Genomic DNA, 27874 nt, shown 5'->3' on the forward strand with positions numbered 1-27874 from the left:
GCAAGAGAGATAGAAGATGGGGAACAATAAATAGCAAAAGGGTTCCCTTTCTGCTTTCCACAGCATTGCCATAGTTGTGGCAAGCTTTTTACATCCTATGCCTCCCTGAAGGAGCAGAATGCTGGTTTGCTCCCCTGATTTCCCCTGGTTTTCCCTTAATTTCCATTTTTCACTTTAAGTTGAGTAGATTATTTGGCATTGATAATAGCTGCTTTGGGGGTGAGCAGTTTCACATTACTGTTCACATCAAAAGACCAATTAATGTTGATGTCAATTTCAGTGTTAATTTTGGGTCATGATTAGTGTTGACATTGTATGTCAGATTAATGACATTTATGGGCACTAACAAAATGAATGTTAAAATTATCATGTTTTTAGTATCTGTTACGGCAACATTAAGTCAAGATCCTCCTGGGAAAAAAAATACACATAAGGATAGATAGATAATGCCATTCTGTATTGCTGGTGTTACTCAGTGAGAAAATGACATCTCGGTGCAGAATCCTAATCACTGTTTGGAGCATCAGAAATAATGATCACCTCTGATCGGAGGTTGTGAATAATTCATTCAGTTTGATTTTCACGTCCTGTCCAGTGATACTTTTCAAACCAAATGTGTTTCTACAGGAAAATAATGGTCCCACTTCTTATGGAAATACTGTGGCACAAATCATTTTATCCACATAAAAACAGTTAAATAAGACTGTTCTCTCCTGCTTCCTTTCTCCTCCTTTTTCCCCTCCTCCCGCATTTGATCATGTTTGTTCCGGGGATCACATTATGGCCAGTGGAATGTTTCCTTTCTGAAAACCTGTATTAGATGAAAAGGGAGGGTTGTTTTCTTGATCATGCCGCATGGCATTCTGACCTTTACTTCCTTTTACTTTTAGGTAATTATTTTAGGTAGATGAACCTAAACTTGTAAAATCTCATATTTTTAGTGTTTCATTATTTAAGAGAAGTAGAAAACAAATATTTTAAAAGCGTTTTTTAAAAGACTTTGATTGACTAAGAGTTCCCTTTGGAATCATACCTGCAGTTATTGAATATATTGAATGCATTACTCATTATTGTCACCAGAGCTATTTCTAGGGTACAGCAAATTTGGCAGAAGTCCAGGAGCTTAGGAGAGGGTTCAGTGGTCAGTTGAGGCTATAAAAAAGACTGAAAAACTGTTGTAATCTCTGGGTTCCCATTCTCTTTACCTCCATCATCAGTAAGGCATAAACACCATCCAGGCAGCCCTTTTTTGATTTTCCCTTTTCAGAATGACTTTGATACTCCTTTTAACCAGATTTCAATTGCATACAAATGTTGGCCTACTGGTAGAACAGGTAGAAGATTCATAGAGTGTAATTTGTGACAGAACTAAACTTTCCAAGGGATGGCCTAGAATTGTTCATTATGACATTTAAGACCGCTTGTGCCTCGGTGATGCCTTATATTGACCCATTGGTACTTCCATGTATACTTTAATAGTGGCTACATATTTTTGGTTACAAAATTTCCTTTATTTACATGATATCGATGGACCTATCTATCCATAGTAGCTTACCTGAGGTTTCTCACTATTCCCTAACTTTAGAAAGACAACTAGAGTATTCTGCAGTAATGACCCAATCCTTAAAACCATTTTTAGAAGAAATATTTTGAACTATTTTTACAGAATGTTGGGACCTTTAAAAAAAGAAAAGTCTAAAAAGACAGGGGCTGCTCTTTTCAACTTGATTTCCAGCATCACGTAGAAAGTATTTTGGATTCAGAATTATTTCCTGAATAAAATTCCATTTTGTGAATTGATTAATTGAGATTGATAAAGGATATTTTAAACACACCAAGCAGGACATGGCTAAACCAGTACTAAACTGAAGGGCACCAGTGGATGTTTCCAACATTGAAAGCCCCTCTTTCATTGAGGGTTCCATTACTCTGTGCAGCTGTTGGTATCACATATTCTTGCCTAGGACTCAAGGAAAAGTAGGAAAGTGGTGAACACCATGGCACCTCATATGCCTGTCAGTACACATATTCATTCACGCAACTGAATTAGTAAGTGCTATTCCCCTTCAAGGTGAAGGGCTCTAGATAAAGAGGAGTTATCAGTTTTTAGTGCATGTTTTTAATATATGTGCTACAGCCCTAAATATATATTTAGTTGGTAGGCGCTGTTATTGCCTGTTGTACCAATATTGACTTTAAAAGTATAAATATGTATTTAGCCAACAGACCAGAATAACACTGAAGCATGAAGTTGCTTTTGTTTTTTCAGGTAGGCTGATTAATATTTTATAAAATAGCATATACAAGTATTTATACTCCACCTGCATCAATAATAAAGCATTTTTTTTAAAAAAAAGATGTGTTGGTTAGAACAAACCATCCCAAGACAGCTAGTTTGAATAGTTTTTGTCTTTAGTGTAAATATTCATAAGTTAATTCTTAATGGATATTTTCTCACTCATCTTAGTTTGTGTAAAGCTGATTTTTGCTGCTAAATAAAAATAAATAAAATAATAATAAATAATAAAAATAAAATTAAAAATATCTAGAAAAACTAGAGTGCCACATATCTTGAAATTGACCTAAAGCTGGAATTTCATGTTTAGAGAGAGACTTTGACAGTCTCTTTTTCTTGGTTGTTAATAACCACTTTAGCCAGTTTTTTCTGAAAAGATACCTTATAGTCTTTTGACAGTTTATCATATTTGTCTGAATTTAGTCAAGTGCAGTGGCTCTTTGCTACTGTGCCTTCCCTGTTCTTGTGCTAGGGAAAGTTTTAAGTGTAAACCCACCTTGATGATGGTGGTTCTTATTTGTGACCAACTAGATAACTTAAAACTGATGGCATTCCTTGACTCTGAGACAAATTATGACTGTAATGCCAGCCCCTGATTTCAGTAGAAATAAGAGAACCATGGTGAGGGTTGGGGTCTGCTTATCGAGACTGAAAAGAACAGGGATGATTGAAGTTGCCACAAAGGAAAATAGGGCCGAATTTGTCAGTAGAGTAGATGTCCTGAGTAAGGTACTACAGACACTCATTTGTTCTTAAGTTTCTTGCTTAGAAGGACAATAATAGAATTGCAGATTATAACTTGCTGTCACTTCCTCAAATTAAGGAATATTTATTTAGTAACTACCATGTACCTGATATAGTGCTGCCAGAGCATTGTAGAGGGTATAATGAGGCATAAGATGTAAATATGTGAAAAGTTAAGTGGCAGTAAAAGGTTTAATTAACAGTTGAAGATAACAGTAGAAGAGATCATTTAGTCCAGTCACTTTATTCTACAGGTCAGGAAACTGAGGCCCAAAGAGATAAAATAGCTTGCTCAAGGTCATGATGAAAAGGTCAAAAGTAGTAGAGCTTAAGAATCAGACTCACTTGTAATGTAACTAAAAGACCAGTCAGGCAACAAATATGTAGTAAGAGCCTATGATGTGCCAGGAATTATATTAAGCTCTGGGGTTGCAAAGAAAGGCAAAAGACAGTCTGTGCTCTCAAGGAACTCACAGTCAAAGAGCAACATGAAGACAAACTGTATACACACATAAGCTGTAATTGTTTAAATTGGAAATAACAGAGGAGAGGCGTTTCAATTAAGGAGGATTGGAAAAGCCTTCCTGTAGAAGGTGGGGTTTTACCTGGGAATTGAAGGAGGAAAAGATAAGGAGGGAGAGCATTTTAGGCATGGGAGAAAGCCAGTAAAAATGCTCAAGACCATTGGGTTTGGAGTCAAAGGAACTTAACTGGACAGCATTTTGAATCTGTTTTTTCTTGAGCTTGCATCTTTGGCTCAGCCTTCAAACAGAGTGCTCCATGGCTGTACACAATTAATTGCAAATGAACATGATGTAGTAGTAGAAAGAGCCCTGATTTGTTATCAGGACATTGGTTCAAATCCTGATTCTGCTACTTACTACTTGTTTGACCTTAGACAAGAAAATCACCCTCTAGACCTCAGTATCCTTATCTGTAAAGTGAGGCGATTGTACTAGATAATCTCTAAGGTTGCTCTTAACTCTAATTCTATGATCTAATGGATTATTCAGGCAATAATTTCTATAGGAGTTCAGAGGAGGGAGAGATTTGTAGTATCGTATGAGATTCTACAGTAGACATCTTTTCAGTTACCAGAGTAATGGAAAGGTTTAGAGAGTACCGGATCCTACTGTGCTTTATTTAATATTCATTGATTATTAAACAAAAAAGCATCTAGTTTGATGTATTACAAAACACCACCTTTTAGATGCTTCTTCGTGGTCTCCCCATACATATGCCAGAATCATGAAGGATTATTTGAGAGGTATAGTTAACAGTGGGGCAGTTAGGTAACAAAGTGAGTAGAGTGTCAGGCCTAGTCAGGAAGTCCTGAGTTCAAATCCAGCCTAAGAAACATACTAGCTGTGTGACCCTGGGCAAGTCACTTAACCTACTTGGCCACAGTTTCCTCATCTGTAATATGAACTGGAGAAGGAAATGGCAACCCACTTTAGTATCTCTGCCAAGAAAACCCCAAATGGAGTCACAAAGAGTTGGATATGACTGAAATGACTGAACAACAACAAATAGTGACAGTGATGGTTTTCTTCAATCCTCCAATCATTAGTATAAGACAAGGAATAAAACAGGCAGATAGATGCTCACTAAAAGTCTTGGCACAGTCATTGAGGATGTCCAGATAAGAGTCCAAACGAAAAAAGGGCTTTTCCTCATAGATGGTGAAGTCCTTCCAGATTTTCCTATCTGTAAATGACAGAGAACTTATAGTATATGGCTGAGCCACTTTTTCCTTTTTTTTTAAAGGTTATTTTGGTGATTCTTTTTGTTTTTATGTCACATTCATCTCTGAATATAACCTGTTTCTGACATATCTTCCTTTATGTCAAAGATTTTAAGAGAAAAAGAAAAAATTAAGCAAAACCAACTCAACATTTTGACTGACAACAGATGCAGTATTCCATACTTAAAGTCTCCCATTTCCATTGCAGAACTTCTTAAACAAGATCCATAACTTCTCAAAAGAATTTGGCCTGACTATTAACATAGGAAAAACAAAATGGTTAAAGAATGTCTTTTGCCTAGACCCGGGGACAGCAGATTATAGACTGTGGGCCATTTTTGTAAACTGTTGGGTTTTTATAAGCCATTCTTAGTTAGCTCACAGGCCATACAAAAAAACAGGTAGCAAGTAAGATTTGGCCTGTGGGCCATCATAGTTTGCTGCTCCCTGGTGTTGGTTGTAATATTCAGTTGGTTGGACAGCCCATAGAGGTATCATAACAGTAAGTATAGCTTATAGAGATACTACACATGGACAATGAGCTGGGCCCAGGGTTGAAAAGGAAGAAGAGAATAGATTGCCTTTCCTTTGAGAAATTATGGACTACATTTTCCCCCCTTTATATTTTCATTGAAATTGTTAAATTTATTCACTATATAGCTTGGAATTTGAAGCTTAAGAATTTTTTCCCGGAGGCAATCGGGATTTTCTTCATTAATTATCTATATTCCAAAGCTCTGGGCAATTTTCGTGGATTATTTACTACATTATAGCGTTTGGGCCTTTTAATTTGGCACGTTCTTCAGGGAGACCTTTGATCAAAGTTGCCTCTGTGTATCCTATCTTCAGGATCAGTCTCTTTGGTTTGTGTAAACATCATGTGTTCTTTAACATTATTGCGTCTTGCTTCTCTTCTACCCGATTTTCGTCTGCTTCAGTATTTTTGCATTCCATATCTATTTATTTCCCTTTTAGTACTTTGGAGAAGCCCTCCATTGTGGATTCTTATCTTTTCCTAACCTTTAATTGAATTTTGAAGTTCTTCATTGAAAATGAAATTTTGACCTACATTGTTTCCTAACATACTTCCCTTTTGAACCATTCTGAATTTTTTTTGTTGTTCCAGACTTTTGTGAGCCCACATATTACATCAGACATTGGTTCACTTTCTTTTTTATTATCTGTTAAGATAGTTTTGTCATCTCTTTCAGGATTTAATATTTATCTTTCCTTCTAGTTTGGGGATTATCCTTGTTGGTTTATTTGTTTGTGCTTCCTATTTGGCTTTTTACAACTTTAAATTTTATTTTCCTTTGCAGTCCTCCCCTCCCCCAACTCTGGGTCATTTTTGTTGTTGTGCAGTTGTGTCTGACTCTTGGTGATCCCATTTGTGGGGTTTCTTCAAAAAGATATTGGAACAGTTTTCAGATGAAGAAATGAAAGCTATCTATAGTCATATGAAAAAAATGCTCCAAATCACTATTGATTAGAGAAATGCAAATCAAAATAACTCTGAGGTACCACATCACACCTATCAGATTGGCTAACATGACAAAAAAGGAAAATGATAAATGTTGGAGAAAATGTGGGAAAATTAGAACACTGATGCATTGTTGGTGTAGTTGTAAACTGATCCAGCCATTCTGGAGAGCAATTTGAAACTATGCCCAAAGGGCTATAAAACTGTGCATATCCTTTGACCCAGAAGTACCACTTCTAGGTCTATGTCCCAAAGAGATCATAAAAATGGGAAAAGCACCCACATGTACAAAAATACTTATAGCAGCTGTTTTTGTGGTGGCAAAGAATTGGAAATTGAGGGGATGCCCGTCAATTGGGGAATGGCTGTACAAGTTATGGTATATGAATAGAATACTGTTGTTCCATTAGAAATAATGAGCAGGCAGACCTCAGAAAAACCTGGAAAGATTTACATGAACTGATGCTGAATGAAGTGAGCAGAACCAGGAGAACATTGGACACAGTAATGGCAACATTGTGTGAAGAATAACTTTGATAGACTCAGCTCTTCTGAGCAGTGCAAGGCTCTAAGACAACTCCAAAAGACTTATGATGGAAAATGCTGGCCACATCCAGAGAAAGAACTATGTAGTCTGAATGCAGATCGAAGCATACTATTTGCTCTCTTTTTTTGTTTTTTCTTTCTCTTGGTTTCTTTCGCTAGTTCTAATTCTTCTTTACATCATTACTAATGTGAAAATATGTTGAACATGACTGTGTATGTGTATCCTATATCAGAGTGCATGCCATCTTTGGGAGGGGGAGAAAATTTAGAACTCAAAATCTTACAGAAGTGAACATTGAAAGCTAAAAATAAATATATTTAGAAAAAGAAAAGAAAAGATACTAGGGTAGCTTGCTGAGACAAACAGGGTTAAGTGGCTTGCCCAGGGTCATAGCTGTTGTGTCTCTGAGGCCCAATTTGAACTCAGGTCTCCTGACTTCAGGCCTGGTGCCATCTAGTGGCCCTGTCTTTTACTTTCTAACTTTTCTCCCTTGGTTGATGAGTATACATGATGTGGGCTACACATTTCCTCCAGCTTCCTCCCTTGTTTTAGGATCTAGGATTACCTGGCCTGGGTCCCTACTGTGAACAGCCTTTGGGGCAACAAGGTTGGTCCTACCTGGATTTCAGCCTCCTTTCAGGCCTGGAACTATATACACAATCCCCCCCTTCCCTCTCTCCTTCCCTTCTTCTCCCCATTCCCCCATTCCTATCCCCATACCTCTATTCCTCCCTTGACTCTTCCATTCTTTCTCCAACTGGGTTGAATTTGTTTCTGCTGCTTTTTGTAGGGTGGCAGCAGGGCTGGAATAGTTATAGGCACTGTGACAGAGTCTCTTGTGGGGAGGTGGTTGGGACAGCCCTACACCCAGCCTTGGGGGCCAGCAAAGACTGACAGGAAGGGCTACTGAGGGAATACTTTAAGGATTAGAGTTTTCAGGTGTTAATTCCTATAGATTTAACCTTATCAGAGTTTTCTTTTTTGTCTTGTTGATTCATCTGTAATTGCTTTACATCTGATGCATAATATCTCTTTCTGGAGGTTTCAAGAGTTAATTGGTTTTGGAGAAAATGACTAATCTTCCATCTTTTTGTTCCTGAGTCCATCAGTCATATGGCTTTTATTAAGTACCTGTTATATACTGGGCACTGTGCTCGACACTGGATAGACAAAATAAAAACAAACACCCCAACTCCCAGCTTTTAAGGGACTCAATCTAATTGGGGAGAAAACTTATCAATAACTCTGTACTAATAAGATATATATGTGATAAACTGATAATAATAGAATGAAGGCACTAGCATTAGAAGACTGAAAGGCTTCCTGTAGAAGGTTAGATTTTAGCTGGAACTTGAAATAAGCCAGAGAGAGTAGGAGACAGAAGTTAAGAGGCAGAGAATTCTAGGCATGAGGGACAGCCAGTGAAAATTCATGGAAGTTAGGAGATGGAATTTCTTGTTTGAGAGATAGTAAGTAAGCTTAGTTATAGTCACTGGATTATAGAGTACTTGTACAGAGTAAGGTGTAAGTAAGGAGTGGAAATGTAGGAGAGGGGCTTAGTTACAAAGGGCTTTGAATGCTAGAAGATTTTATATTTGATCCTGGAGGTGATAGCGAGCTGTTGGAGTTTATTGAGTGTGGGAGGCAGAGCATGACATGGTCAGACCTTCAATTTTGGAAAGTTACTCTGACAGCTGAGTGAAGAAGGCTGAAAGAGGAGAGACTTGAGGCAGGAAGACCAACTATCAGGCTCTTACATCAGTCCTGGTATGGAGTGATAAGGGCCTGCACTAGGGTGGTGGCAGTGTCAGAGTAGAGAAATGGGTGTATATGAGAGATGTTATAAAGATAAAGTTGACAGACTTTCACAGCTGGATTAATTATGGAGGATAAGAGTGAGGTATTCAGGATGGCAACTAGGTTGTAAACCTTATGACTAGGAGCATGATTGTATTCTCCACCAATAACAGGGAAGTTAGGAAGAGGGGAGGGCTTGGGAGGAAAGCTAATGACATACTAAGTTTAAGATGTCTATGAGACATCAATTTGGAGATACGAGATTGGAGGATAGGTCCGGACTGGATAAATTTGAGAATCATCAGCATATCTAGCAGCAATTATTGAGTCCATGGGAGCTTATGGTACCACCAAAAGATGGTATAGAGGGAGAAGACTGTAGAGCCCTAGGACATATCCTGGATGAAGATCCAGCAAAAGGAGACTTAGAAGGTATGCTAGGATAGGTAGTAGGTAAACCAGGATAGAGAATTGTCATGGAAACTCAGAGAGAAGAAAGTATCTGGAAGAGGGTGTGAGAGCCTTCAGAGAGGTTAAGAAGGCAGTGATTAAGGAAAGGCCTTAGATTTGGCATTAAGAGATCATTGGTAACTTTGGAGAAACCAGTTTCAATTAACTGATGAGGTTAAAAGCCAGACTACAGAGATTTAAAAGGTGGAGAGGAAAAAAAGTAGAGGCACTGATTATAATGTCCTCTTCAAGGATTTAGTTACAAAAGAGAAGAGATTAATGAACCCAGGCTTCTGTCTGAAACAAATGCCCATCTTTTTTTACTATTCTTCTGTGTCTGTTAGGTTTGTTTTATAATCTCTAAAGAATTAAAGTTTAACACACGATGGGTATGAATCATCTGGAACATATTACCAATGCAGACTTGCACATAAGAAGCAGCATAAAGGATCCCATCAGAGGGATGTAAAAAAAAAATTCTAGAAAATAAAGAAGGGCTCCTCACATAGTGAGAGTGTGAGGGTTAACTGATAGTCTATGGCTATTGATATTCATGCAGTGTCAATTGAGCAAGAAGAAAGCTCCTGGAATGTTGGATGTACTCTCCTCGTGGAAGATTTTATGGGAAACCATGAACAAGTGGGCATGGTTGAATGAGTTGCAAACTGCATTATTGGAGGAAATACCCACATCTATGAGGTCATAGATCCATCAAAGTATCACTTTAGCCAGAGTCATCAAGGAAAGCTTTCCTGAGAAGAAAGGATGTGATTTAGTGTTTAGGTCCGCAGTGAAGAGGCAATCTTTATGTGCTTGGGTTTACATGCAGGGTTAACTTTCAAGGGAGTTAGTTAAATTTTGGTGGTGTTCACTCACCAAGATGAGAAAGTTGGGCATGAAGAGAAGGGTAAAGAGAAGATGAGTGCCTGATTTTGTTGTATTTAATATGAGTTGACAATTATAACATGTTGGACTAGACCAAGAGAACAAGTTCAAGGGAGAACAGAAATTTATTCTCCTGGCATTTCCTTTCCCTCTCCTTAGCGCAGAGGCAAAGATTGGAAAAAGATTTTCAATTTTCTGGGCTCATTTTTTTCATAATTTTGTGTCAAAATAATTTTTCACTTTAATATTGATAATAGTTGATATTTATGTGGTACTTTAAGGTTTAAAAGTGCTTGACATACATTTCCATTTGTGCCTCACACATTACTCTAAGAGGTAGGTAGTAAAAGTAGTACCTACGGTTTAGAGATCAGAAAACTGAGTCTCAGTAATTTGCTCAGGGTCATACAACCAGTATATGTTAGAGGTGGTCATTCCTAATGCCAGGTTTGTTTGTTTTTGCTTCATACCGTACTGCCTTTTAAATTTAGATGATAGACAGTTAAGTGTAAATGATAACAGGGTAAACTGTTGAAATTCCAGTAGCTAAATTCCTCTGTCAGGCATTTAAACCCTTCTTTCATGGCCTAGACTTAACCTAACTTTCCAGTTTCATTATATATGATACTCCTTTCCATACTTTTAAGGTCTGGCCATACTGGTGGTCTTGCTGTTCCTTACACATGACCCTTTAAACCCCACCTCCATACCTTTAGAATGGCTGTCTCCAATTTCTGGAATGTATTCCCCCCTCACCTCTGCCTCTTAGAACGCTTTATGTTCTTTAAGACTCATCTCAAATGGCACCTTCTTTATGAAGTCTGTCCTGATTGTAGTCCTACCTTCCACTCCCCTCCCCCTTCCAAGATGTTCCCTCTCCAAACTACCCTGTATCTATTTCATTCATAGTCTTTATAGCTTACGAGTATACATGTTTCTTCCTCAGGTAGAATATAAGTTGTTGACTCCTATGTGCTCAGCACATAGTGGTCACTTAAATACTTATTGATTGATTTTAAAGAGCTTCTCTATGTATATTCAAAATTATATTCTTTTCGCTGAGGATAGCTTACCTCTGCAGCTGGATTTTCTTACTCTCTTCCTTTTGGTAGTTCTTAGGGTGTAGGCAGAGTGATGATGATCACATGGGAATGCAGTGGTGAAAAGCATTTTTGATTTTGCAACAGAACTCTTGACTTCTCTAGTACCACTATTTCCCACCAATCATCAACAATCCCCCTTCTCTGCTTAGTTGGCCATAGTGCAGGTTTCAAGGTGCTCTGACCTTTTGGGGTTCCCTTAAACCCTAGACCCTCTGCACTTAGAGATTTCCTTGGCTTGTCATTCTTCCTTACCTATTTCTCATAGCATTTTGTAGTTTGAAGGGGTTTTACAGTGGGTATCTAGGTGGCCTAGTGGATAGAGTGCTGAGTCAGAAAGACTTGTCTTTGTGAGTTCAAATCTGACTTCAAACACTTAATAGCTTTGTGACCACTTAACCCCTGTTTGCCTTGGTTTCCTCGTCTGTAAAATGAGTGAGAGAAGGAAAGGGCAAATCATTCCAGTACCTTTGCCAAGAGAGCCTCAAATAGGGTCACTTAGATATGACTGAAAAATGACTCAACAACAACAAACTCTAATGAAACACTACAGGAGAAATAAAGTGGGGAGGGGGAATATATAGTACACGTGGAGAGTTTAACAGGACACATTTACAAAGATTCTTTTAATTCATCCTGGGCACCAACATCACCTGGAGGACGTTTGTTCTCATCTGTTTAGCTCCCTTCTTTCTCAGTTTATTTTGTGCTATCTTGGCCTTTCAGTCAAAGTGAAGATCTCATATGTTGTATTCTACCTATTTGTTTATCAGGTTGAATGCTCTCTTAGAATTAAGGCTCCATTAAGAATAGGAATACCCAGCATAGTTTTTCGGTTTCCACTTCTGCTGTTTGTAGCACCTGCCCCTAGGATGTCCTTTAACCGTGATGTTCATATGATAATGGTAGATGCCCTCTCTTACTCCACATACGTCAGAAAGGCATCATGGAAAGTAGTGAATGAGCCACAGTGGAGCACAGTGTGAAGGGAGGAGTAAGGAAGGTACTGTGTGTGTAGTCACACTGAATCCATTAGAAAGTGAGAAAAAAGGAAGGAAAATAAGGTGTTTTAATTTAACTTAGTTTTAATTAAGAGATCCTTTCAACTCTAGTGATCTAGGTAGGAGTGGTTTGGATTTGAAGGAAAGAAATCAGAGCTGGCAGTTTAGGGTTTGTTTTATGTTTTGGGAGAAGAGATAAAAGGGACTTCAGGGTTTGTTTCTAGGTTGTTCATCCCATTTCCACAGTATGGGAAAAGAGATAGTTTTAGGGCAGATACTGTATTTGAAAATAAAGATTATATGTTTGGCCTGTGCTCTATCCCAAAATCTGAATGTGGTGTACATGTTACAGGAGGGTGAGCAACCCAGACAGTAACCTGATGTAGGAATGGTTTCTTCCAGTTTGGGTTTCTATTACTGTTGCAGATGTATAGTTAAAATTCAAGTATCATTGGAATTGGTAGAATCCAAGCTCTATAACAGCAAAGAGATTAAAAAGGAAGTTATAAAAAGCAAACCGTTTCTCTCTCTCCACCTCCCTCCTTTCCTCCCTCTCTCCCTCTCTCTTTCAGAGGTAGGGAAGCTCATAAGGGGGCAAATGAACTATTGCCCCGATATAGATAACGCATTATTCAGCCCTTTGTGGGGGATTGGCTGGGGGCACATTTTATAATCATCCTGATGTTTGGAATTGCTTTGCACTATTCTTTAAGTGATATCTTTCTCTTTCTTTTCTTTGTCTTTAATGAACAGATACCATAATACCTTATTTCAGAAGGTGATTGGATTTTTTCTCTGTATTATATGCATTTTGATTTGTATTTGGCCAAAGGTATGATATATTAAATAGCTCATATTTATCTGAGGGGTTTTTTTATCTGTTTCTTAATGTTGAGAATCACAAATAGCTGTGTGGAAGGCTTCAACCAGTCTGATTACAGTGGATGTGCAATTGGGTTGAGGAATGTGTACTCAGAGCTTATGATCACTGGCCCGGCTGAGTCTGGGTGATGCATGTGGCTTTCCAGGGATGCTGCTATTTACATCTGTTAATGGCGCTTCTTGATGGCCAGCTCCCCAATGAGGTGATATGCAGCAGCCTGGAGACGAGAGACCAAGGCTGCAGATGTTGCTGGGCTCCATTAGGCAGGACCAGGAGAGCTCATCTGGTAGGCTTTGTATTTTTTTTTAAGAGAGAGGAGAGAGGGGGGAAAAAAGAATGAAAAGCATTACTTATCCAGGTATGGGGGAAACAGACAGGCAGGCATGAAAAACTGCAGTTACAGTGGGGTTCGAGTGAAAAGAAAAAGAAATGGAACCAGAGAATAGAAAAGGAGGAAAAAAGCATTCACCCTTGTATAAGAGGGAATTAAAGCAGAAGAGGGCTGGAGTGGTTGAATGTGGGATGGGCAGAGGGGAAGGAGAAATGCCACCCATACTCCTTATATGCCAACATCATTTATCTATATGACTGAACAGATATTGCTGAAGAGAGTGCAGAGACTTGCATAAACAAACCACAGTGCAGCAAACATGATTCCTCTTCTCCCCCCCAACCCCCCATCTCCTCACCCTTGGTTTTATGGTGCTGCAGAAAAGCAACAATACAGAGACTCTCTCTGGGTATGTGTGTCATTGTAAATCCTTCGAGAAAGAGTACAGATGAATTTCCATGTATACCTGGAGTAGCCAAGCTTAGTCCAATCTCTCTAGATTGGTTACATTGTCCCTCTCATGAGAAGCACCTTCAGACAGCTAAGGTGTAGGTGATCCTGGAAAGTTTGGAGGTAATTTTTCATGAGAAGTGAGTGGCTTCTCTGTTCTATTTTAATCATCTTTAGCCCTGGAATCCTTTTCTAAGAGGCTTCTCATGAAGGCTGCAGAACATGATGTGTCCTGGGGAGCCATGGGTTTGTTTAGTTCTCAGTTCTGTGATAAAGATGCACCCTTTAACATGCCATGCTTTGGTTTTCCCACCTTTTTAAAGCAGCCCCAATAGTAGGAGCTGTGACGATACAAAGTGTGAAATCTCTAACACATTAAACCTGCACAACATAGTCCCTTCATTCCTTAGGGAGTATGACAGCTATGTATAGCAAATCTTGGAGGTCCTGTTTGGATATAATCTCATGCCTTTGGAAGATTAACTCTGAATAAACAAGAAATCAGAAATCACTGGAAGGGACTTTGGAGGCCATCTGACTGATCCATACTTAAACAAGAATTCTTCCTCATAACATGTCTGATAAGTTCATTATTCAGTCAGTCAACAAGCATTTATTAAATGCCTACCATGTCAGTCACCGTGCTGGGTGCTGGGGACACAAATACAACAGATGTAATAATCCTTGCTCTCAAGGAACTTAAAATCTAACAGTGAAGATAGCAATTACATATTTAAATCTATACAGAAGAAACATAAGGAAAAGAAATACAAATAAATACAAAGTAATTAAATATAGGGTAGCTCGGATGAGAGGGAACTAGCAGTGGGAGGGGATAAGGGAATGAGAAAAGGCTTCATGCAGAATGTCAGTTAATAAACATTTTTTAAATACCTACCATGTGCCAGACACTGTACTATGTTATGGGAATAAAAACATGAAAAAGAAAGACAGGCCTTTCCCTCAAGGAGCTTATAATCTAATGATAGAAGACAAAACACAAAAAGAAGCTGGAAGTGGTTGGGAGTAGGGGGAAGAGAAGGGGAGGGGCCATGATAGAGGTCAGTCCAAGGAATGTAAGCAGGTGGGAAATGAGTAGATTACTGGTCTAGGAACCCTTTTTAAGTGTAGGCTTTTGGAGGAGCTCTTTGCTCCACCCTCCAGTCAGAGGAACCGAAGGTATGGAGGATTTTAATGAAGTATGAGTTCCAAAACTGAAAACAAAGATGAGGCCATGATGGAGGCCCATCCAAAGAATGATAGTTGGTGGTAAATAAATGTTGTGGTTGAGCTCAGTCTTTAAGGAAGAGATAATTGGTACTCTAAAAGGCAGAGGGGAGGAGAGCGTTAGAGTCATGGGAGGAGAGCGTTAGAGTCATGGGAGACGGCGATTGCAGAGGCATAGAGACGGATGGACTGGCAAGTAGGAGGAACAGAGAGATGTTCAGTTGGGCTGCATCTGAGTACAAGAGGGGGAATAATGTCCAACGAGGCTAGAAAAATAGGAATTTGAAAAAGTAAACAGAAGAGTTCCTGTTTTATTCTAGCAGCAATGGGGAGCCGTTGGCATTTCTTGAGTAGGGAGGTGATCTGGTTGGGTGTACTGAACTTAAGGAAAATTACTCTGCCGGCAGTGGGTAATGAAACACTTGAAGCAGGGAAACCAGCCATTAGACTGTGGCAGTAATCTAGGTGCGAAGTAATGAGAGTCTGAACTAAAGTAGATTAAGTGATATTGTAGAGATAGATGAGGGAAGATTTGGCCACGGGTTGGATAGATGGGATGACAGATTGAGGAATTGAGAATAATACTGAGGTTGAAAATCTGGAAAACTGAAAGGGTGAAGGTCCATTCGAAAGACGGGAAAGTTTGGAAGATGTGTGAGGGTTTGGGCAAAAAGAGGAGTTCTCTTTTGGACATGCTGACTGAGATGTCTCTGGGACTTCCATTTTGCAATATCTACTAGGCATTTGGTGATATGGGACTGAAGCTTAGTGGAGAGATCGGTGCTGAAAGCGTAGATCTGTGAATCAGCTTCTTTGAAATACTGATTTAATCCATGTGCACCGATGAGGTGACTAGTAGAGAGAGAAGAGGGCCGAGGACAAAGTAGAGACATTGTTGGGGCAGTGAGGTTATCCAGCTGTGATTGAAGACCTCTAGTAAGAGAGAACCTACTGCCTCCTGGAGCAGCCCATTCTACTTAAAAAAGAAATCTTTATTATTCTATTTTGTTTTCAAATCACATACATTTATTAAATAGCCTTTCTATTAGCACTTTAAGGTTTACAGAGTTCTTTAAATATGTTCTCCCATTAGACTCTCACAAAAATGCTGTGCGAGAGGTGCTGTTGTTATTCCTGAGTTACAGAGGAGGAAACTGAGGCCTAGAGCGGTTAAGTGATTTCTAAGGGTCCAGTTAAGCATCTGAGAAAAGATTTGAACTTAGTTCTTCCTCTCTTCAGATCTATTTCTCTGTTCACGGTACTATCTAGGTACTCAGTTACTCCTTCTTCCTCTCGCTTCCAAAGAGCCATTCCTTATAATCAATAAATCAGTCAACATTTATTAAGTACCTGTCAAAAAAGAGGCAAAAGATGATCTCTGTCCTCAAAGAATTTTCAGTCTAATGGGAAAGACAACATGCAAACAAACATAAAGCAAGGTACATACAGGATGAATAGGAAATAATTAACAGGGTAGGCTCTAGACTTAAGAGGGGTCGGGGAAGGCTTCCAGTAAAAGATGAGATTTTAGTTGGGACTTAAAGGAAGACAGAGAAGTCAGTAGCCTCAGTGGAGGAGAGAGTGTTCCAGGGAATAGCCAAGGAAAATACCTGGATCCAAGAGAAATGGAGTGTCTTGTGTAACAGCCAGGAGGCCAGTGTTAGTGGATTGAAGAATATGTTATCAGGCATAAGAAGACTGGAAAGGTAGGAGGAGGCTAATTTATGAAGGGCTTTGAGTGGCAAACAATAGTTTTTTATTTGCTTCTGAAGGCAATATGAAACCAGTGGAATTTATTGAGTAGGGAGGTGACATGATGGGACATATGCTTCAGGGAAATCATTTTGGTGGCTAAATGGAGGAGGGATTGGAGTGGGGAGAGACTAGAAGCAGGCCAACGAGCCAGTTGACTATTGCAGTAAAACAGGCACATGGTAATGAGGGCCTGTAGTGTCAGTGTCAGAGTGAGGAGGGAGTGTATTTGAGAGGTGTTGCAAAGGTGAAATCAGCAGGCTTTGGCAAGCATTTAGATTGTTGGGGCAGGGTAAAGAGTGAGGAGTTGAGGATGACATTGAGGTTTCAAGCCTGAGGGAGTAGAAGGATGGTGTTTCCCTTTAAAAGGAAGAAAAATGTCCAAAAAAGCTAATCAAATATCAGAAAATTTGCCTGACATATGGAATGTTCAACACATGTCACCCCTGCCCATATCTGCAAACAAGCAGGGTGGTGTCCTTTTTCTTTTTCAATAGTTTTTGTTGGTTTCTTTTTTCTTACATCTCCAAAAATTTCCACAATATCTCTCCACCTCTTCCCTTTCAGTGAACAATCTAGTATAATAATAATTTAAAGAAAAAGAAGAAAAACTCCAGTAAAACTGATAAATACATTGAAAAAGGCTTAAAGTATGTACATTGTATGACATCTGTGGACCTTTCAACCTCTGCAAAGGAGAGGGTTGGGAATGTCTTCCTTTAGCTCTTCTTTAGGGCCATGCTTGTTCTTCACATTTTTGCAGCACTCATGTTTTTGTTTTTTTTTCCCCATTTATATTGCTGTGGTTATTGTATATATTGTTTACTTGGCTCTGCTCACTTCACTCTGTATCAGTTCATATAGATCTTCTCATTCCCTAGTCAGTGGACATCTATGTTTTCATATTTTTGCTATCACAAAAATGCTGCTATAAATATTTTGGTGTATAAGGGGGTTTTCTTCTTATCAGTGTCCTTGTGGGATAAACCTAATAGTAGAATCTGCATCAAGGGGTATTGACATTTTAGTCATTTTATTTCCATAATTCCAAATTGCTGTCCATAGTAGTTGTATTGATCCATACTTCTGCCAACTGTGCACTAGTATGCCTGTCTTTCTACAAGCCCTTCAACATTATCTATTGTCATCTTTTGTTATTGCCAGTTTTCAGAGTGTGAGAGCAATCTTCAGGATTGTTTTAATTTGCATTTCTCTTATTATTAGTGATTTAGAGCATTCTTTCATATGATTCTTAACAGTTGGCGGTTCTTTTGAAAACTGTTCTTATCCTTTGATCATTTAGCTGTTGAGGTGTGGCTTTCATTTATTATATCTATATCTATAGCCATGTTTTTATCTGTGTCTATATCCATAGAGCTTATATGTTGTTTTTATATTTAGAATACCAAACCCTCTCAGAGAAATTTAATGTGAAGATCTTCCCATTTAACTGCTTCAGTTATCCTAGGTGCATTAATTTTGTCTGTGCAGAAACTTTTCAGTTTCATGTAAGCAAAGGCTACTATTTTATCTTTTGTAATTGATCCCTTCCTTTGGCTAAGAATACATCTTCTATCCATAACTTTGAAATGTATGTGATCTGCTGGTCTTCTAATTTTTTATGGTATGATCTTTAACATTAAAGCCACATCCATTTAGAATGTATTGTGGAATATGGCATAAGCTTTCAAAGCTTACTTTTTGACAGACTGCTTTCTAGTTTTCCCAGCAGTTCTTGTCAAGTGGAGAGTTCTGTCTTAATTTGTTTTATTCTGATTTATCAAACACTAGGTTGTTGAGTTCCATAGTTTCTGATTCTCTCATTGCTAGCCTACTCTATTGATCTTCCACTCTTTTTAAAACAATAACAAATGATTTTAATGGCTACTGCTTTATAATATAGTTTGAGGTCTGAAAGTGCTATTTTGCTTTCATCTCTACTTCTTTTTATTATTTCCCTTCATATTTTATTTTTCCAAATGAATTTTGTTATTATTTTATCAACTCTAATGTATTCCCTTTGATAATTTGTTTTGGCATAGTGTTAATGCTGTAAATTCACTTTGGTAGTATTTAATTTTTATTATATTGACACAACCTAGCCTTGGTCACTGAATATTAGGCACTGAATATATTCTTTATATCTTTAAAGAGCACTTTCTAATAGAATATATAGAAGTATTTTGTTTGCTTTGGTAGCTTGATTCCCAAATATTTTAAGCATTTTGTAGTTATTTAAAATGGGATTTCCCGTTCTGTTATTGCCTCTTGTGTTTTGTTATTGTCATACATGTGATTTTTGAGGATTTGTTTTGTAGCTGCATCTTTGCCAGTGCTGACTGTCTCAATTAATATTTTTGCTGATTGCCTAAGATGTTCAGTGATCTGTGTCATCAGTAAATTAGGATAGTTTTATTTCTTTTCCTGTCTTTATGACTTTAATTTCCTTCTTTTGCCAAATTGCTGTTGTTAGCAGTTTTAGAAATGTGTTAGATAATAGAAGGAAGAGTAAGAATCATTGCTTTTCTCCTGTATTTATTAGGAAAGTTTCTAGTATATCTCCATTGCGTATGATGCTTGTTTTTGGTTTTAGATAGATACTAACAATGGTCCCTCTGTGTCTATACTTTGTAGGGTTATTAGCATAAATGAGTGTTTTGTCAAAGGATTTTTCTATGCATCAGTTGAAGTGTCTTTTCCTATTTCTTCTTTGGGGCCAAACTTGGTGTCATAATTTTGCAGCCTTCAGTGTGAATTATTTTGTTGTTGTTTCCATTTATATTGTATAAATTGTTGTCTTGGTTGTCCTTACTTTACCTTGCACCAGCTCATGTAAGTTCCATTATTTCAATGGAATTATACTCATCACTCTTTACAGCATAATAGTATTGCATTACATTATGTACTAAAAGTCATTCAGCCATTCTCCAGTTGAACCCGTTCTACCTTTAGATAACTGATTGTTAGGGAGTTTTTTCTTACATTAAGCCTGAATTTGCCCCTTTGATACTTGTAAGTGTTGTTTCTCACTGTCCCTTAGGGCAGATCTTGACAATTCTATTGCCTTTTCCATGGGACAAACCTTCAGATACTTGAGTATAGGTAAAATATCCCCCAAAGTCCTTTTTTTCTCCAGGCTAAATATTCCCAGCTCCTTCAGCCAGTGTTTAAGTGGCATAACCTTGAGCTCCTTGACCATTCTGGTTGCCCTCCTTTGTGCACCATCTGTCTTGTGAGCAGTGCCCTCTCTAAAGTGTGGTGCCCAACACTGAACACAATATTCTGGGCACAGATTGATCAAGGCCAAATATAGAAGGGCCATTAGCCCAAGCTGATGTTAGCTTTTCTTAGGGAAGCTGAGGGGCACTGATAATGAGTTTTGGCTATGTTGAGTTTGAGATGCCTGTGGGACATCAATAGGAGATGTCCCACAGACTGTTGTAGGTGTAGAGCTTGGGACATACAGGTATGGGAACCATCTGCACAGAGATGACAATTGAATCCATACAAGCTAATGGTTCTGGTTAGCTTCAAAGAAAGAGGCTATAATGAATCATGCCTCAGACACTTACAAGTTGTGTGACTCTGGGCAAGGTACTTAACCTCTCTGGTCCTTAGTTTCCTCATCTGTAAAATGGGGACAGTAGCACCTACTTCATAGGGTGGTTGTGAGGACCAAATTAGGTAATGTGGAACATGCTTAGTAAATATCACAGTTCTCTATCAATGTTTGTTATCATTATCAAAAAGAAGAACACCTAGGAGAACCTTGGAGAACCCACCTTGTAGGACAAGACATGGATGATAATTCAGCAAAGGACACTGAGAAGAAACAGGTTGAAGGAGAACCACGAGAAATCCGTTTCACAGAAGTAGAGGAGGAATTTGGACAACAGTGTGATATACTGTGAAAAAATTGATTAAGATGAGTGCTGAGAATAGCCATCAGCGTCAGACATGAAGAGATTCTGACCTTGCAAAAGTTGAATGGTGAGGTCAAGAGCAAGGTTACAAAGCAGTGATAAGTGAGTGGGAGCCAGTGAGTATTGACTTTTTTTCTGAGTTTGTCAGTGAAAGAGAAGAGAGGAATGGGATGGTAGCTTTAAGTGGGGGTGGCAGAGTTAAATGAGTTTTAGAAGGGTAGTGGAGATCTGGCCACATTTATTGGTGTCAGAGAAGAAGTCAGTAGATAAGCAAAAATTGAAGATTAGAGATGAGGATAGTGATTGAAGCAGCAGGTTGCCAGCAGATACCAGATGAGAGAGGATCAAGGTTATTTAGAGAAGCTGGACTTTGTAAGGAGAAGACTAGCAAAGGGGAAATGATGATGAGAGGTTTTGAGATGTAGAATAGGGGAGAAGAGAGAGATTGTAATAGATGTTTTCTATTTCTCAGTTCATCAGGAGATGAAATCTTCTGTTAGCAGTAATGGGGAGATATTTAAAGCTTGAAGAGTGAAAAAGTTTGGAATACCTGCTGTAAAAAGTAGGCTAGAGTTAATTGGAAAAGAGTAAAAGGATTGCTGGGCAGCTAGGTAGTACAGTGGACAGAGTGCCAGGAACACTCCTCTTCTATGATCCAGCTTCAGACACTAACTCTGTGACCCTGGTCAAGTCACTTAACCCTGTTTGCCTCAGTTGAGCTGAAGAAGGAAATGTCTAACTGTTCCAGTTTCGTTGCCAAGAAAACCCCAAATGGGGTCATGAAGAGTCAGACATGACCGAAATACAACAAAACGACTGCTGAACAGCAATAAGGCCCAGTTTATATAAGACTGAATAGAAAAGAGGGAAAGGTGGAGGCATGTTCAGTCCTATAGGAATACACATCGCCCACAAACACCCCAAGAAAGCTCTAAAAATTTGCCAGAAAAGACAATGATATAGAAAGCCAAAGAGGAATGACTGTAATGGCTACTCCAGTCTATTCCAGAAGAGTGCTAGAAACTTGTGGAGGCTCAGAGGGTGGAGACAAGCCAGGCCAGATATGAATGGGGCCAGACTAGAGCCAGGCAGCCTGAACTTGAGTCACAATAGGAGATGGAGCCATACCAGTACTAAAGCAATCCATGCTCAATCCACAGCACAAGAAAGGGCTGGGAAAGCAAAGAACCTGGGATTTTGCAGAAGCTGCTACCAGAGCAACCAATAACATATATTTAGGGCCTTTCAGGGTTGTAGCAAGAGACTAAGACAGCTCTGTGTACAGGAGAAGAGACCAAGGTTAAAACTTAAGTAGAGCCGCCAAGAAACCTAGAAATTTTTACAGAGGGGGAGTGTCTGGTATTAACCACAACATCTAGCACCAAGCAGGGCCTGCCCACACCATCCAAGAATATAGGAGGGAGCAGAATCTGACCCAGACACAAAGTCTCTATCTAGAAACTGAGGCTAGAGGTATGAATAAAGGAGAAGAAATGTTGAACCAATGAAGAAATGCTGTGGATTGAAGAGAGCTCAAAAGGTGACCCCAGAAAAAGAATAAATCTACAGTAAGTCCAAGTAGATCATCAGGGGAAAAAATTATTTTACTCTACAGACTACACAGGAACATTAAGGAAATATGTCAAATGTTACACAGTACAATGGTTGGTGAAACGATGAGGAAAAAAATGGGAAGGAGAATCAGTAGATAAGAACCATGGTGACAAACTTTTCACGTGAATTCAAGTCACTTATGAAAAATTGAAATGGGCCAAACAGAAAACAATGGCTCCCTGAGAAGAGACGTAATAAAATAAAAAGTTAAGAGGGGAAAAAAGAAAGTGAAAATAACTGACCTGAAAAATAGATCAGGGAGATATAATCTTAAGAATCACCAGATTATCTGAACATCATGACTTAAGCAAAAAAGTATGGCTCTCATATTTCAGGAAATCACAATGGGGAAAAGATAATGAATTCTGTTTTGGATATGATGAGTTTGAGATGTCTTATGGTCATCAAATTCCAATTGTCTAATGGGTAGCTCATGAATCAGTAGGATTGGTACTCAGAGGAGTCTCAGCCTGAAGTAATCAAGTGAGAATGTCGAGGGGAATCAACCAGAACAAGCATTTATACTATACTATTTTATATAAGTGTACATTTGCGCGTGCGCGCGCACACACACACACTGTCCCCTTTTGACAGCTGGGGAAACTGAGGCAGTCAGTTCTGAAGTAATTTGCCTAGGGTCACAAAGCCAGTAAGTGTCTGTAATGGCAAGTAAAGTGGGACTTTTTGATGTCTTTTGTTTTGGAGTGCTTCGTAGCACTAAGTTAATCAAATGCCTTTGAGTCTTGCCTTTGCTTGTATCAAGTCATTGATTGGAAACAATATATATGGTGTGGTGCTAATGATTAAAGATATTTCCCACACCCTTTTGCTAAGTAGGTGCTAAGCCCCAGGACCCTAAACAGGGTATATGTGTTCTGAGGTTGGCATTTTGCTTTGGGGGCTTACTCATGGGAAGAATGTCCATGTGATTTGGTCAGATGAGACTCTGGGTAGGCATTGGAACCCCACGCCCCCCACGCCAGCTTTGAAAACCCAGATGTGGTGCTTCTCTCTCTGGTAACTATGTATGTAATGCCTTGGTCAGACAGCTAGAAGCCTGTCTGTTGATTTGTGTTTATTTGCTCTTTTTATATAATTTCTGCTTGTAATTTCTGTTTGTGTTTTCTCCGAAGTTCAGGGCACTGACTTTTTTCTCTGAACTAAGTGAATGGTATATGTATGTTTAATTAAAGTAAGATTGTTAACCCTTAAAGTTGCTTTCCTTAGAAAAGCAGATCAAAGAACCTGTGCTAAGAGCCCTCGTGTATGCTGGTGTTATTGGTCTTACACCCCCATAGCAGCTGCTAGCAACCTTGTTGTTACAGTGTCAGACCGGATTTGAATTCAGATCTTCCTGACTTCACTTCCAGCACTCTGTGCGATCTAGCACCTGGATGTCAGCACAATGCTCAGGATTAGGATTTGCTTCTACTTCTGGCTTCAATGAAATGGGGTTCGCTATAGAAGGACTCTTTTTTAAATCCTATGAATGCTGGCTAATTTACTATATAACCAAGAATTTGAACAAAATTTATTAGGGATACACAGATATAATGGACCAATCACCTCTCCTGTGTTTAAACAGTAAGTCCCATAGACTCTTTTCAGTGACAAGTCAGGATTCTTCTCTGCCTCTTCAGATTTTTTTTTTAAACTCTCCCAACTTTAAAAAAAAAATTCAGTTCCAAATTCTCTCCCTCCTTCCATCCCCTCCCCCAACCATTGAGAAGACAGGAAATACAATACCCATTTTATATATGAAGTTCAGATCTTTTTTCTTTGTTTTTAGAGTCCTTTCTTTTTTTAATTTTTTATAAAAAGTACAGTTAGTTATTTGTGATAAGATGAAAGGTATTGAGTTATTATTTCTTGAGCCCCTTAACTTCTGGGAAGGAAGAAAATGAAGTCTAGGAAGGAGACTAGACTGTATTTTGATCATAGTTAATGATTATTTGTTTATCCAAAAAGACAAACGTATATTTTGCAGATCACGGCAACATATTAGCTACTTTCCTTACTTCCTGGAAGTGAGATCTTGAGCCCTTTGTTATTCTTATTAGTAACGGCCTCTTGAGGATTTTGGGTCAGACTGCTCGTGAGCACTGTGACAGTCATACTCAGCTTGTGTCTCTTCTCCTACTAACCCATTGTCATATTTTTACCAGCTACTTTCTTCTCCTGTAGTCTAAACCTGTCAAACATTGGGTGACTAACTAAAATGTAATTGAGAAATATTGAACAAAATAAATAAAAATGCAGTAGAACCTAGTTACTATTATTATGTGGTTTTCTAAGTCAACATGTGCCTGTAGAGGGTGGCCTCCTTTCTATTTGACTTTGACATCCCTGCTGTAGTTCATCACCTTTTCTGTCTTCTTTCTTGTACTTCTTGACTCCATCTCCTACAGCTGGAGTCCTTCTGCTCTTCTTTTTCCTCAGTTCCTTCACTTTCTTCTCAGCTCCTCATGTCCTTCTGGTTTGAGTCTTTAATTTTCTCTTCCTTGAATCCTTATTCTTTGGTTTAAGCCCATCTTCTCCTTCAGCTTTTCCTTTATTTCTCCCAGATTCCATTTCCTCAAATTCAGTCTTTGGCTTCTCTCTCTCCCCAAATCATCCTCTCTTAAATTTCCTGCCTTTGCTTTCTACTTCCCCACACCCTTCTACAGTAGAATTTTGAGCATGTCAGACTTGAGACACAAAAGGCCCTTATTTGTTTATTCTTTTATTTGTGTATTTCTTTTATGCTTTTGCAGATTGGCATGGTAGCTTGGAAAATGACTCTCAAGAGTCCTGAGTACCCCGACGGACGAGATATCATTGTTATTGGAAATGACATCACCTATCGAATTGGGTCTTTTGGACCTCAAGAAGATATGCTATTTCTGAGGGCTTCTGAGCTTGCCAGGGCAGAGGGTATCCCTCGTATTTACGTGGCAGCTAACAGTGGAGCGAGAATTGGATTGGCAGAGGAAATACGCCACATGTTCCATGTGGCCTGGGTGGATCCTGATGATCCTTACAAGGTAAGAAGACTAAAATTAAGGACCAAGGAAGCACAATATAGTAACAGATAATTTATGTATAGAATAAGACAAGTTATCTATTATGATTTGGAAATTTTGAAATTATAGCGGTTAGAAACCACAAGTTGAGAAAGGGCCTGTGGTTAAAGCAATATATAGCACTGATTTCTTTGAATCTGAGGATTTTTTGCATGGTTCTTCAGTTATCTGTTTCCCCTTTACACATTTGCACAATGACTCCTGACACTATTTAGATTTGAGAAATTAAGGTACAATAATTTAAGAGTCTCTATAGTGGTATCTCTAAAAAGAACTGTCATTGAAGGCCAGGGAGTGATGCATCTTCTGACCCTGATGGAAATGAAATGAATGGACCATGTTGAAGTTCTGGCTGAAAGCTGTCTTGTTTCACAGATAGATGGTCAGTGACTAGAGAAATAGTCACCTAGATCTTTCAAAGCCGAACTGGCCATGCTAGTATTATACTAGGCAGTGCCTCTCGAGAAGTGATGTGGCAATTTATAGATGGCTTTGCAACAGGCTGCATAGTATATGTTTTGCTGCATCTACCAGCTTTATGATATTGGGAAGTAACGAGTTAAAACCATTTGTGCTTCACAGGGATACAAGTATTTATATCTGACTCCTCAAGATTATAAGCGGGTCAGCGCCCTAAACTCTGTTCACTGTGAGCATGTGGAGGATGAAGGGGAATCCAGGTAGGTGCATAGACGGTGGGGGATGAGCCTTTGGAAAGAGAGATGTTGTGCTTTTCTGTTTGTCTAGTGAATATAGTAGTGAATAATGTCAGGATTGTTGCTCACTACAATCAATGCAAAAATTGTTATAAAGTCCTGGATCAGGAATGAGTCAGGTCATAAATCAGTAAATGTGGAACGTTGGCTTCAAACTTTTAACATGTTCTGGTAAGGCTAAAATGCAGCATACCTGAATAGTACAACCTAAGAAACGATATGTGGGAGGAGTCCTGAGTTGGAAGGATTTTCCCTACCAGTAATGGTCAGTGAACATGTGAGTGTTTGTGGATGTGTTGTATATCTTGTGAAAGCATGAGCACATCTTTTCCAGAATTGGGACTGCTCATTATACAGAAAGTACTCTCTGGTTTCACTCCTTGAGTGAAAAAACCTCAATGGAAGTGAATCTCATGCCCAAAGGGAGACCCTGGATACCATCAGAGGACAAATTGAGGAGGGACTAGAAGAGAAAGAAGGGGAGTCCGGGAAGTAGATACAAAGCCCCAGGACTCATATCTAGGACACAGAAAACAAGAATTGATAGAGAAGATAGAAATAAAGAAGGAAACAAAGGGATATAAAAAGGAAACAGTAAGAGCCCCTGTGGTATATTTATTTATTGTTTCAATTTGCAAAAACATACCCAGTGCCAAGCCCTCTGGGCACATGTAGAACAACAAATAATATATGCTCACCTCTGCTTTTCAACTTTGTATTTTTCCTTCTTGTTATTAGCTCCATTCCCCATCTCCCATTTCCCATTGTCAGCTAGTGTTCCCAACGCCCTGTCAAGAAGACTAATGACTGTCCCATTGGAGCTGTAGGATGCTTTCTGGACCACTTGAGCAACGTCTCACCTCCACATTCACTTCCTCTGCTCCTTCAGAAAGTCGTGGCCAGAAAGTGGACACTATGATCCTTCTTCCCTTTAGTTCGTGACTTGAAAAAGCAGATGTTACAGAGTCTTGGGCTACTCCCCCCTACTAGTTCACTATATTGGTGCTCATCATTAGAAGACCTACTTAAAATCTCCATTGTTTGATGATGACTACACATCATACGAAGGAGTACCCTGCCGCGTCCTGAAGAAATTTGCCTTTTAACAAGGAAACATAAGGGTGTACTGTGAAGCAAGGCAAAAGGGAAAGGGGTATGCATGAAACAAGTAATGGAAAGGAAGTGGGGTGCTAAATTTGAATATTGACCAATTTTTTTGCAAACTTTTAATAATGATGATTTTATTTCTTTGGTGTTCACAACTTGGCTTGGTTGTATCCAATAGATACAAGATAACAGATATTATTGGGAAGGAAGAAGGACTTGGGGCCGAGAACCTCAGGGGTTCTGGGATGATTGCTGGAGAATCCTCATTGGCATATGATGAGATCATCACCATCAGCCTGGTAAATCTCTTAGTAGTCAGAATGTGTGTTTTTTTTAAAAGTGTCATTAAATTCATCTCACTGCTGTTATAATTTGGGTGGGACAGTGATTTGGAGAGTCTCTTTTAAACTCCTCAGGGATATCTATCCCAGCAAGTTCAGTTTGTGTCTGAATTAAATTATTTGAAAATCCTATTTAGGGTGAATTCAAGTTTTAGGGCTTGTACATTTTAGCTATTGTGTGTAAAGTTGTCACAGCTTTTAATTATTTGTCTACAGCTTACTTTTAGTTAGTCATGGTAATACAAAGAAAAAGTAATGGGAATAGTTGAAATGTCCAGGTAAACCAAGTACCTCCATTGGTTTCAACCTTCACATTCTCCACTGGCCGTTTTAGTAGAGCTAAACAAGCAGCAGCATGGATTAGTTGGAGTTTCACCTCTTCTCATTTGTCTAATTTAGGAAAAAGCAGGAAGTCTGAGTGATC

The 27874-nt window shown here is 38.9% G+C and overlaps 1 protein-coding gene across 4 annotated transcripts in view; it reads left to right on the top strand.

The window, feature by feature from the left end:
• Nucleotides 1–27874, top strand: part of ACACA (acetyl-CoA carboxylase alpha) — a 251831-nt gene that overhangs the window by 164600 nt on the left and 59357 nt on the right. For all 4 annotated transcript variants that reach the window (XM_036753329.1, XM_036753327.1, XM_036753328.1 and 1 more), the window contains 3 exons: nt 24978–25247; nt 25869–25966; nt 27288–27408. In XM_036753329.1, coding sequence (XP_036609224.1) covers nt 24978–25247; nt 25869–25966; nt 27288–27408 — 489 coding nt within the window. The remainder of the gene's footprint in view (nt 1–24977; nt 25248–25868; nt 25967–27287; nt 27409–27874) is intronic.

Source organism: Trichosurus vulpecula, chromosome 4, assembly GCF_011100635.1.
Source record: "Trichosurus vulpecula isolate mTriVul1 chromosome 4, mTriVul1.pri, whole genome shotgun sequence".
Taxonomy (NCBI): domain Eukaryota; kingdom Metazoa; phylum Chordata; class Mammalia; order Diprotodontia; family Phalangeridae; genus Trichosurus; species Trichosurus vulpecula.